The 13,242-nt window shown below is 36.7% G+C and overlaps 1 protein-coding gene across 4 annotated transcripts in view; it reads left to right on the top strand.

Annotated features, from left to right (window-relative positions):
* The window catches only part of LOC135109076 (tRNA (guanine(6)-N2)-methyltransferase THUMP3-like), a 50,649-nt gene extending 37,799 nt beyond the window's left edge, over positions 1–12,850 (top strand). For 3 of the 4 annotated variants that reach the window (XM_064020118.1, XM_064020117.1, XM_064020119.1), the window contains exons 8-11: positions 7,513–7,691; positions 11,004–11,330; positions 11,544–11,735; positions 11,957–12,850. In XM_064020118.1, the coding sequence (XP_063876188.1) occupies positions 7,513–7,691; positions 11,004–11,330; positions 11,544–11,714 (677 nt within the window). In that variant the 3' untranslated portion in view covers positions 11,715–11,735; positions 11,957–12,850. Of the gene's footprint in view, positions 1–7,512; positions 7,692–11,003; positions 11,331–11,543; positions 11,736–11,956 lie in introns of those variants that run through there. The other variant, XR_010272570.1, reaches the window with a different exon arrangement.
* The last annotated feature ends 392 nt before the right edge of the window (positions 12,851–13,242 follow it).

Below are 13,242 nucleotides of genomic sequence, written 5' to 3'. Positions count from 1 at the left end.
GGTTAGGGGTAGGAGGATAGATTAAAAAAACATTAGAACCTGGCCAAGTTAGTAGTTTGATTTGTTAATTGTTTTTACGAACAGGTTGGATGTGGGCAAACTTTCAGCAGGAAGAACAGGTAGATGTTGATAGAGTTGGAAGAGTTTAACTAGACAAGGTGCAAGTACGAGTATAGAGGCACAGTCCCAGAGACCAATACACAGGTTCACAACCCTTCTGAGGGTTAAAGCCAGCAAGGGCTGAAAAAATCAGGAAGAATCTTAATTGAAAGAATGAAAAAGTCACAGGATGGATGAGGGAGAGAAACAATACCTGAATCATCTGGGGTTGAATATTCAGCAAAGATCTGAGCAAAGACTTCAGTTTTAGAAATAGATGAGATGGCAGTAGTGCCATCAGGATGAAATAGAGGAGAGAAAACAGAAGACAAGTGGTCCAAGATATTTTTGGCTAGATACCAGAAGTTACAAGAGGAGTTAGATTTGGAAAAATTTTAACATTTTCTATTAATGAAAGTTTTTTGGCTAGTTGAAGTTTTGGTATAATTTTGGGCAAAATTCTTAAATGCAAAATTATAGGCTAGTTCACCAGATTGGTCAGAGATGGGAGATGAATACCAAAGCTGGTGGTGAACATTAAATCCTCAAAGAATGGTGACCTCCACAAAAGGGAAGTGAGTCAGAATGTTTCAATTTGAAAATAAGGCAGTCAGAAATTTTTCCATAGTTAGAGGAGTTAGATGAGTTATATAAAGCACAAATGAATCTAGTCCAAGAATGGTTTTGAAGTTGAAGCCAAATGGTGGAAAATTCAAGAGTCAAGAGCATGGGTATGAGAAATTAAGTTGTGTACAAAGCTTTGGAATGAAAATGAGAACAGGGAAAGAAACAGAAAGGCTTGATGTTAGTAGTTTCAAACACCTGTGTTTCAATAAAGAAAAGATGAGGTTTTGTAGAGAAGAGGTGATGTTGCATAGATTGAAAGTTAAGTTTAAGACTGTGAATGTTGTATGTCTAACAGTTCACACAGGGAAACCACAGAATGCCTGACGTCTGATTTCACTAAAATTTCTTATTGGGGCAGAGCAAACTTGGTATTGTTCAATGCCTCAAAACTCAATTTCTCCATCTATCAACTCGACACAACCTTCAAGACAATTATCTCCTCTTCCTCAATGATACTCAACTGTTCCCCTCTTCTACACTGAATATCCTTGGTCTGTCCTTTTCTTATAATCTAAACTGGAAACTTCACATCTCATCTCTAGCTAAAACAGCTTCTATAAAGTTAGGTGTTCTGAGATGTCTCAGCCAGTTTTTCTCATCCTCCCGCTGCAAACTCTGTACAAGGGCCTTATCTGTCCGTGTATGGCGTATGTTTTACGTGTCTGGAGAGGTTCCCCTCATACCGCTCTTTTAGACTGGGTGGAATCAAAAGCTTTTCGTCTGATCAACTCCTCTCTTCTAGCTGACTGTCTTCAGCCTCTTTTTCATCACTGCTGTGTTGCATCTGATGCTATCTTCTACTGCTATTTTCATGCTAACTACTCTTCTGATCTTGCTAACTGCATGCCTCCCCTCCTCCCGCAGCCTCGCTGCACAAGACTTTCTTCTTTCTCTCACCCCTATTTCATCCACCTCTCTAATGCAAGAGTTGACCAGTATTCTCAATCACTCATCCCTTTCTCTGGTAAACTATGGAACTCCCTGGATGCTTCTGTATTTCCACCTTCCTATGACTAGAACTCCTTCAAGAGGGAGGGTTCAAGACACTTATCCTTCAATTTTTGACTGCTGCTCCAGACTGTATTTGGGGCCGGCGTCTTTTTTTTTTTCTTTTTTTCTTATTTTTTTTTTCTCTCTCTCCCTTCTTGGCTGGTGCCCCTCCTACACATACAAAAAAAAAAAAAGCTTATGTAGAAATAGTTTGGGAGGTGTCAAGACACTTTTGGGTTAATACCAGAAGGGGTCTGACCTCGGGACATTTCTGGTACCATTCCCAGATAGGGACTGCAACACTGAAAATTGTAATGGATTTTAATTTTTAATTTGAGTGAAAAGTGCAGATGTTTAAGGTACAGGGGGGAGGGGAGGCAGTGAGAAAAACTGGTGGAGATGACTCAGAACAGCTAACTTCATAGATACTGTTTTAACTAGAGATGAGATATGAAGGTTGAATTTAAATTATTAGGAAAGGATAGACCAAGGACGTTGATTGTAGAAAGAGACAGTTGAGTGTCATTAAGGGAGAGGAGATATTTATCTAGAAGGCTCCGTTGTTTTGAGTTAATAGATGGAGAAATTGAGTTTTTGAGGCTATGAACAATACTAAGTTTCCTCTGCTCCAGTCAAAACTTTAAGGTAGATCTGAAGTCAGGTATTCTGTGGCTTCCTTACATGACCTGTTTGATTTCTGAAGGGTTGACTATCTATGAAAAGACATGGAAAAGTGCTGGGTAGTATCATCAGTGTAGGAGTGGGTAGGACAAGAAGTTTGGTTTAGAAGATCATTGATGAATAATAGGAAGAGAGTGGGTGACAGGACAGAACCCTGAAGAACATCACTGTTAATAGATTTAGATGAAGAACCATGACCATCTAGCACAGCAGCAATAGAGCAATCAGGAAGGAAACTTGGGATAAAATTACAAAGAGAAGGATAGAAGCCATAGGATGGTAGTTTGGTAATCAAAGTTTTGTGCTAAACTCTATCAAATGCTTTTGATATTTCTAAGGCAACATTAAAAATTTCACAAAAATCACTAAAAGAGGATGACTAGCACTCAGTAAAGAAAGCCAGACTACCAGTATAGCAGCCCATACTAACAATCAGATGTAAAGTTGTGAAATTAAATAATACATGTTTAAGAATCTTTCTGTTGAGGATAGACTAAAAAAGATTTAGAGGAAGGAAAATTAAAGCAATAGGACATAGTAGGATGGTAGTTTGAAGGATGAAAGTTATCAGCCTTTTTAGGAACAGGCTTAATGTAGGCATTTTTCCAGCAAGAACAAAAGGTAATTGTTGATAGACAGAACAGGAAGAGTTTGAGTAGGCAAGGTGCAAGCATAGATGCAGTTTTGGAGAACAATGGGAAGGACCCTGTAAGGTCCATAAGTTTCCAAGGGTTAAGGGCAGCAAGGTCATGGAAAACATCACTGAATGATCTTAATGGGTGGTGTGAAATAGTTGGTGGGTGAAAGTGAGGGAGGAACAAGCCCTAAATATGAATCATCCAAGGTTAGAGTTTTTATCAAAGGTTTGAATAAAAAGTTCAAGTTTAGAGATGGATGAGATGGAAATGATGCCATCAAGTTGAAATAAAGGTAGGAAAGATGAAGAAACAAAGCTATTAGAGATATTTTTGGCGAGGTGCTGGAAGTCACAAGGGGAGTTAAATCTACAAAGATTCTGACATTTCCTATTGATGGAGTTTTTGGCTAATAGGAGAACAGACTTGGCATGATTCCAGATAGAAATATAAAGTGCATGAGATTCATGTGATGGAAGGCTCAAATATTGTTTGTGGGCCACTTCTTTATCATACCTTTATGCATACTATGAGAACAAACTGTTGTTGAACATTGAAGTCTCCAAGATTGGAGGTATCTTCAAAAGAGAAGAGAAGAGAGTCAGGACTCTCTTCTTATTTAACTTCACTTCGGAAGTTAAATAATCAAAGATTTTTTTTGTAGTGGAGTTAGGTAAGAGGTATACAGCACAGATAAATTTAGTTTGAGATAAATTTAGTTTATCTCAGTGACTCTGCAATCATAGCCTGATAGTAGAAAACTTGGAAGATTCAAGAGCATGGGCACGAGAGCAAGTTATGTCATTGTACACATTGACACAACACCCAACTTTGGATTGAAAATGAGAAAAGAGAAAGTAGGAGGGTACAGAGAAGGGGATACTGTCAGTTGCCTCAGACACCTGCAAATTAGTAAAGAAAAGAAAATGAGGTATAGTAGAGGAGAGGTAAAGAAAATGAGTTATAGTACAGGAGAGGTGGTATTCCACAGATTGAAAAATTAGATCTAAGGCCACAAATGTTGTATAAGTTAATGAGGAAAAAGTTGAAGGGGGTGTCAAGACATTTAGGGTTGACATTAAGAGAAGAGCAGTCCGACCTGGGGGACATTTGTGGTCCCCTCCCCAGATGGGGGCTGAGAGTTCCCATATTGAATTTTTTATTTTGAGTTTGCATGTATTTGGTGTTGGAATTGTGTGAAGGAAGAAAGTTGTCTGTAGAGGGCAGGCTGGTTGTGTTGTGAGACACAAAGGGAAATGTTTAATGAAGTCACAGCTGAGTCATTGATCCGTAGCTTGAGACTTCACTGGGAGTAATTATCATTTTGGCAGTTGTCTACTTTCTTCTCCATAAACAGGAACAAGTGTAATAATTATTGATGAATAGGTTTGCTTAGTGTCAGGAAAAGTCATGGATAAATCTTGAATGAGAGACTGATAGAAGTGATTGAGATCAGTGTGGAACAAGCAGGATGCAAGATAGGAAATCATTGTGTGGACCAGTTTTTTACAATTACAATAGTAATACAAGAGTACTTGGGAAAAGATGAAAAGCTGTATGCAATGTTCATAGACACAGAGGAAGCATATGAAAGGGTAGAAAGGAAAGCCCTTTGGAATTTTCTTAAAATTCATGATGTAGGAAAATAGTTGCTGGAAGGAATTAAGACTTTATAATGATGAAAGTGCATGCATGGAGTCAGAACTCGGAGAGTTTCTCCATAGCATTGGTTCCCAAACTGGGATAAATTATCCTTTGAGGATAATATAACAATTTTTCAGGGATAATGAAGGGATGACAGGAAATAAGTGAATTCTTGAAATTTAGAAAATATAACTAGCATTAGGATTAATGCTAACTTGGTTTAAGTATGTAAAGTTGTAAAGTAAATCTATTATAATTAAATCAATTAGTTAAACTGAATAACAATAAACATGATCTACTGTACAGAATTAGAAAATAAGAAATATGTATAAGTGTGTGGCAAGCCAAGAATATTTTGACAGGTATGCTTCAAGACAGTAACTCTGCAACCCTGACTATGACATATCCAGCATTGGACACATATATTGACAACATTTTGTGAAGAAGTAATGCACTCAATGTGGCATGTTAAATTGGGTAACAAGCTGAAAAAAAAAAAAAAAAATCCCTGCACCACTGTTCTATAGGAACAGGGATGAGACAGATTTGTTATGAATTCATGGTTGTTTACTATTTTCATAAGTGGCTGTATAAGAATGATAAAGCTGAAGTAGGAAATGTTGGTGCAAGACTTAAATGGAATGGAGTGGGATGGGGCCTATTAACATGTTTCTTTGTTCACAAATAGGGTTGTAGATGAGTGGAACTAACTTAACAGAAATGTAGTAAATGAATAGACATTAGTCAGTATCAAAAGTGTTGGTGCGAAACATTTTTGCTTACACTCAAGAGATTAAATATGGAAAATGAAAGATTTGGGGGAACTTCTTCAGATTTTAATGTTTTGTGGAGTAGCACTTTCTCGTAATACAGCTCTGAAGATGATTGGGGACTGATATGACAAGACTTAGGAGGAGAGAGGGTTCAAAGTGTGCCCAGATGTCCTGGAGTTCCTAGATCAGCTTTGGGATGGTGGAGGTGTCATGGCCCCTTAGAGTAGACGATGCTTCATTATAGCTCTCAGGTTTAACATTATGGGTTAAGATCAGGGCTGTTCCTTGACCAGTCCCTAATATAGTTTGTTCCCACCCAATGTAATTAGTCATGGACTGTTTTGGCTGTGTGAGCTGGGGCACTGTCTTACTGGAAGGTTTCATTTTGGCACTAAGTAAAGCAGTCCTCCAGGTGATCAGCAAGTACAGTACCTAGTTCCAAATATCTGTCCTTGTTTTTTTGCTACATTTCTTGGAAGAGCTGCAAGTGTTCTGACTCCATGGTAACCAAATGACCCCCATAACATGACATAATCGAGGTGCTTTACTGTTGCCTCTGTGTATATTGGGTAGAGGGCATCTGAGCCTTACCACAACCTCACCTTCCTCCCACAGTTCCCAGTGAGAGAAAGTTGCCTTATCACTCCACAAGACAGTTTTTCATTTCTCCAGTTCCCAGGGAAGGTATTTCTTTGAAAATCCTTTTCTTACTCTGCTTGTTTGTTGACACTGGTTTTCCTCATGGGGCACAGTGTTGGAAGCCAAAGGCCATCACAGAGATGACTTGGAGAAGTTGTAGGTTCATTCCCTTGAGTTCCTTTGCAGTAACTCATGGTGCTTGGTTCACTTGATGTTGGAGAACCTTCATGGTTCTCTTGGTGCAGACATATGGCCTCCAAGACCCCTTCTTGTGGAATGGTGAATCTCCATCGCCCACCTCCTTGGTTTTCTTGATCCAGCTCTGGACTGTATGGAGTTATATGCTGCTCATAATTATAGGTGGGCATTATGATTTATCACAATAATGATATCAGGTCATCAGTTATCTAATTATTATTTTCCCCACATTATCAATTCATTGGTATTGCCGATATTTTTGGTTCCAAAACTAACAATAATCGATAATTTTAGTTTTTGGAGCTTTAGCATGTTGAAGTTTTAAACTTTCAAAATCAAATGTAGTTATTTTACTGAAAACAGTACTTTTCATTAGTGAAGAGACAAAATAAACATTGAGTTTGAAGTTTTCCAAGTTTTTCTAAGTTTTCTAAGATAAAGATAAAAGTAAAGATTTGAATTTATCAATTTTTTTATTTAAAATATCAATATTGTTATTGCTAGTATCGGAATTTTGGATTTATTGATTTATCGGTTATCGGGTGATAAATTATTGCTAGTTATCGATTATTGGTTATCGCTGATAAAGTTATCATTGATAAGGTTATTGTTATCAATTTATTGGGAATCACAAATTTTTTTATCATGCCCAGCTATGCTCATAACAGCAATCTCCTTGTTAGACTTTCCCCAAGGTTTAGGGAAGCTATGGTATCAATTTGTTCTTTTGTAAGTTCTTTGCCACCTCCCATTGTTCCACACAAGGCAAGACAAGGACAAAGGGTTGTGGTCATCTCCATAAAAGGAATCAGTTCAAACTGGTCACAGCTAATTCAGCCCCGCCCACTTTACCTGTTGTCTTGCACCAACACTTTAGTTGAATTTGAACCAGAGTTGTATGGGGTGCTTGATAAATCATCATGTCTTATCGTGGGATTTTCATGCCAAGACTTATGGTGCTGGCTGTAGATAGTTTCAAGATGAGTTTGGATAAATGTATGGATGAAGATCACAGTAGTAGGTTTTTAAGTACTCAGGAACTGCCACGTTTAAACTAACTGGTCTTTTGCTGTTTTCTTATTTTCTTATGAGTACTGTTGTGTTCATGTTCAGGACATATTGCAAACATGTTTCTGATACATTCCTACCATGTCTTTGGCAGTGTGTTGGTGAAAATTAGTTGTTCATTCTGTATATGATTCTTTAGCATTTTTTTTTTCTTTCAGAATTTGTGTATGTTGCAATTAGTCTTACTAGAGAGCCATTGTTTAAGCGAAATCTCACCAACTTTGGCCGCACCAATCTGCGGGCAACTATCTGCCACAACATGGTTCGGTTAGCAACTCCTCAACTTGGGGAAGTGGTACTAGATCCCATGTGTGGAGGAGCAACCATTCCAATGGAGGTAAAATGGAAGACTGGATTTGTTTTATACCTAAGTTAGCATCAAAGTACAATGGACATTTTGAGTTTCATATCTTACAAGTATGTACCATATTTGATGGCTTACAAGACACACCTCAGTTTGGGCAGGCATTGAAAAAGAAAATTGATAAATAAATCAAATAAATAAATAAATAAATAAATAAATAAATAAGTGGGTTTAAGCTCTGAATAAGAAATTATGGTTTTCACCTGACATTTGAAGTCGTCTCATATTTATTCAGATCTTTATTAGATCACAATATTTTACATTTAAAAACTTTAATATTTGCTAGGACTTACCAACACTGGTCCTTAGACCAATCTTGCTGTGAGATATAAACAAATATGACATAGGGAGTGACATTGTCAGAGCCTAGAGGGGTAATAAAGCTTATATATCATATGTTTTTATGATCATTCTACATATAATTCTAGTTTTAATATTTTATTACATAAGGACATGTGAAAATAGATTTACCTTATTCTCTAGATATGAATTTTTATTTGAAATATCCAGTACATTTCTAAAACAAAAGAAAGTGTGAAAATAAATTTGTTCGTTCATCATGAAATTTAGTATGATTGCAGTTTTTTTATTCAAATTCAAATCTATAAATATAAATTTGTTCTATTCATGTCATACCTCAAGGAATACTGGCATTATACTAAGGAACGCAATGAATCTTGTGCATGTCACCAGGTTTGGTGTGTAAACGACAGCAAGTTTGTTTTGGTACATGCAATGTTAAGCATCGTCACTTGATTTCTTCCTGATTGGTGTTATTTTATGTGGTAAAGCACGGTAAGCATGACTTGTTATACATTATTACCTTGCAAAAAAAAAAAAGAGTTGTTTTTGTGGAGTAAAAGCAATCATCACTTTGTTTACATTGCAAAGATATTTGAGGTTTCAATATAAGGGCCACTGATGGCACTCCATGGTCTCCAGCATCACTTGACAGGCACTCCAGGACAGGATGTTACCATAGATTTACCATTAACCACTGCCCCCAAAGCTGATCCTTGGCCTTATAAGACACAGGCTCATTTTCCAAGACCTTTTTTTTTTTTTTTTTTATTAAGGTGCGTCTTATAAGCCATCAAATACGGTATATTGTCTTATAATATTTGTATCATTGCCAGTGTTATTGCATCCTAGTCTTGTATTGCCATTCATCACTGCCAGTCTTGGCAAGTGTCAGTCACTAAACCAAGCCAAATCAAGATGTGTCCAGTATGCAGTCCTACTGTACACTGCTGGCTTTGCAATTAGACAGATCCATCACCTTACAGTTAACAGAGGACATAAATGTGGAAGAAAGAGGTTTATCACAATGGACTTGTGGGCAATTCAGGAAAATGTACTAACAAAAATGACTTGATGGTTTATAAATGGTACATTCCTTTTAATGTTGATAACTGTAGTCATACACTTTCAGTGGACCAGTAAATATATGTATACTTTGCATAAAATAAGCCACTGTTATTGTAGGGTACACAACAATGCATGGTCATTACAACGTACAACTACAATAACACACTGAAATTTTAATCAATATTCAATCAGAATAACGAACCAAAACTGGCATAATGAACTTGCTACTCATGTGAGCACTGGTATCTTAATGAAAATCTAATCGGAATAACAAACCAAAACCAGCATAACGAACTTGCCAGTATTGCGAGCACTGAAATTTTAATAAAGATTTAATCGTAATAACAAACTAAAACTCACAAGACTAACTCAACAGCTGCTCACCTATCTGCCACCTGTCCTTTCCTCCCTTTTTTTCCTTTCCTCTCTCTTATTTTGTCTTGTCTTAAATCTCCCTTCCTGTCACCTTCCCTCCCTCTTTATCTGTGAGAGATAAGGGACAAGGGAGTGAAACTCACTTTCTCTCTCTCTCTCTCTCTCTCTCTCTCTCTCTCTCTCTCTCTCTCTCTCTCTCTCTCTCTCTCTCTCTCTCTCTCTCTCTCTCTCTCTCTCTCTCTCTCTCTCTCTCCCTAATTCATTTTATGTTGTTTTTGCTTCATCGTTTCTCCTTTTCTTACTCTTGTATATCTAATTCCAGTTTCATTCTCAATCAGTCTCATTCTATTTAGTGATTCTTAGAATTGTTCTTGCTTTCACAGAGAGAGAGAGAGCTTTGACTTAGGTAGGATTTACTATATGTACAGTAAAATCCCTCTTATCTGGCATCAACGGGACCACCGACATGCTGGATACTTGAATATTGCCGGATACTTGAATAGAAGTGAAATTATGTCCACAATCACCACCCTACACTCATGCATCTTACCATAACAAAGATCAGCTAATCTTAATCAGCAGCTGATCTGATCAGCTGCTTAAGTGTAAGCACAACACGCTTCCTCTTTTCTACAACTTTAGGCATGATGAAGGCATCAGGCGATAAACAGTGCACACGTGGGACTGAGTCATTGAGTAAACACATTGCAGTGGGCCGCGGGTGGCGCGAAGCAGTGTGCTCTGATGGTGAGGGGACAAAGTATGCCTCACGCGGGAATTTTAATAGATTTTATGAGTACACATTGATTTTTTATTGATTTTAAGGCTTGGGGAAAAATGTGCCGGATACTTGAAGCTGCCGGATACTCGAATGCCGGATGAGAGGGATTTTACTGTATACACATGATACTGACAATAGGTAAATGTGACCAATACTTGTCAAAGCAACGCAAAACTCAGGGTGATAACGCACAAAACTCAAGATGGTAAGACTGTAGGACAAGGTGTGAAACTTGGGAGGGTACTGTTTATATTTGTTATCTCAAATGTAATGGTGCAAATCTGCTAATTTTTATATACTTTTTAGAAAAATTATTAAATTTTTTATATTATTCTCTGGTCTCCTGGAACCAATTATTTTTTCCCATAGGTTCTTCAGTTGCCATAATGGATGTTTGCCATAGCAAACACTACATTGTAATGAATCATGTTCATTGTCACATACTCTACTGTACTTGTGTTAACAAACAAACTGAATAGCTATGTCCAATCTGTGTATCAGTTTCTTTGCTCCATTGGAAATACTCTTTGTTTAATAGTGGTTTTACCAGCTGAGAATGAATTAATATATGGATACATATGATCATACAATGAAATAGAGACCCATGCAGTATATTCAGTCTTTAACTTTATGTTGCACCTACTTCCCAAATTATATCTAGAAGTTGATCTTCATAGGGTTTTTATTCTTCTGCATTATTTGACAATTTTTTTTCAAGAATGTAAATTAAATTGAGGATTTGAACTTTTTTTTTTTGCCAGGGCTCTCTTACACACAGTCAAGCTTTCCATCTTGGTGGAGACAACTATGGTCAAGCAGTGAAACGCAGCAGAGACAATATAAACAATTTGCTGAAAAAGGGAAAATCTATGGTGGTTGATGTTGCCCAGTGGGATGCCACAAAGTTGCCACTAAGAAGTCAGTGTGTAGATGTGGTTGTGTCAGATCTGCCATTTGGGAAACGAAGTGGAAATAAAGCTGACAATCGTGTTCTTTATTATCGTTCCCTGGTAGAGTTGGCCCGGGTCACCAAAATGAAGACAGGTCGGGCTGTTCTCCTCACATATGATAAAGGAAGCATGATAAAGGTGAGTGAAGCTTCCATGGTAATGTACTAATATTTTATTTCCTTTATACAATATACACTTGGCATACTAATCCAGTTTATTTTAAAGATTAATATCAAGTATAAACTCATTCAAAATCTTCAAAATATTGTAGCTTTAAAAGTATTTTTTCTCTCATCTTTGCTATAGGCTCACTCATATTGTTTCAGTTAAATATTAACATTAATTTTATAGAATATCAAAAGGGTGCATACTTTGTGGAAAAGTGGAGCATCACGTACTGTGAACATTGGTGGACTGCCAGCAGTGATCTATACCCTATATCGGACCTCACAACTTAGTTTGAGTGACTGCAACAAGGACTCCAAAGCTTCTGAGACCTGCACAGATCCCAATTTAAAATAATCAGAAAATTTCAGTGCAAAGGTAAAAACTATTTCTCTTTTAATAATTAGATTTCAAGACTGCAAAGAGATGCTTTGAAGTTTAATCACCAAATTTTTCCTTGATTGAAATCATTTGTTGTAACCTTTTCTACTGATTTTGTGTTATTCATTCATTTACTTTGGTGTTTATGCAGAGTATACTTGCATGATTTTGGTGAAGCAAAAAGTTTCCTCTCCTTTCCTCTGATGGAAATAAATTAGATTTCAGGGTAGTTTGGGTGGCTGCTGACCAAGACTGTTGAGGCCACATTGTTGGACTCTTCTCAGTATTACATGTAGAGGGCTGTGGAGCCTCTAGATTACCATGTCAATGCAAACATTGTGGTATTCAGTCATGATAACCTGTCCAGTTTTTACAGCTTTGATTAATCTGTGTAAAGTGTATACCTGACAGCATTCCAGATTATCAGAGTAACATGTGAACTATATTTTTTTATGTAAAGTGCATTTTTATAAAAAAATATACTTAAAACAGTACAGCAGTGAAAAATAGTTATGGTCATAATAGTTGCTCATAATGATAATGGTTTATATAAAAAAATAATAGTAATGCTACTAATATTTACTAGGCTCTCATTCTCAAAACAGTCTTAAACTTGCTAGCAAATCTATGAAAGTGTAAAGTCAGGATTCAGATTATGAATTTGTGATCCATCCAGAAGACATTAAATAATAACTATGTAGAAACTGTACCTCATTCATGCATTAGCAGTGATCTGGCTGTATATTCATCACTACATGAAATATAGGTACTTCATAGTAGTAATTCTTACTAGCAACAATGTATTAGGCATTTCCAGTATTTTCATAAAGATGAAGATTTACTCTGTACTGTGTTGGTATATTTACATTAATGATATGAATTAATATTGTATGAATAGTTTGAAATAAATATAAAGGTTTATTATTTACAATATTTTGTGGCATGTTATGGAGTGATTCATCAGATGCAGCTACTTTCAATAGGTTTAATTTTCTGGCATTGGTTGTGCATTTATTGTGCAGCAGAGCATTTCATGTATTAGTGTGTCTTCCAGCACTGGACAGGTTATTGCTTGGTTTAGTTATGTTCAAAGTAATAGTATTTTAAATCCCTCCGGTTTTTTATTTTTTTTTCCATCCTATAGATGAGTGGCTTGTAGCTCAGGAGCTTGAGGTACAGTGTGGTATGATTAATAATTTCACACCAAACAAAATATATAGCACTGTACTTGTGCACTTAACCTGTATGTAACTTTAGTACTAAACTAGTAAATTAAAATATTACACTGGTTTTGCACCTGGTGCCATACTGGTTCGAGTTAACCCTAAAACTGCTGAGATCACTTAGGTATATAATCAAGCCTCTCTGATCATCTGGTGCAGTGATTGTTTATATAATCATGAACTTTCCCAGAGTATATTTTGAATTTTCATGGCACCCTTCCTTTCAAATATGTTCTAATGATAACTGGTCATTTTCTCCTTTCATCAAGAGTAGCAGAGAG

This window comes from Scylla paramamosain, chromosome 18, assembly GCF_035594125.1.
Source record: "Scylla paramamosain isolate STU-SP2022 chromosome 18, ASM3559412v1, whole genome shotgun sequence".
In the NCBI taxonomy this organism is placed as follows: Eukaryota; Metazoa; Arthropoda; class Malacostraca; order Decapoda; family Portunidae; genus Scylla; species Scylla paramamosain.
Note: the sequence above shows the minus strand (reverse complement) of the source record. Positions and strands in the feature narration are given on the sequence as shown.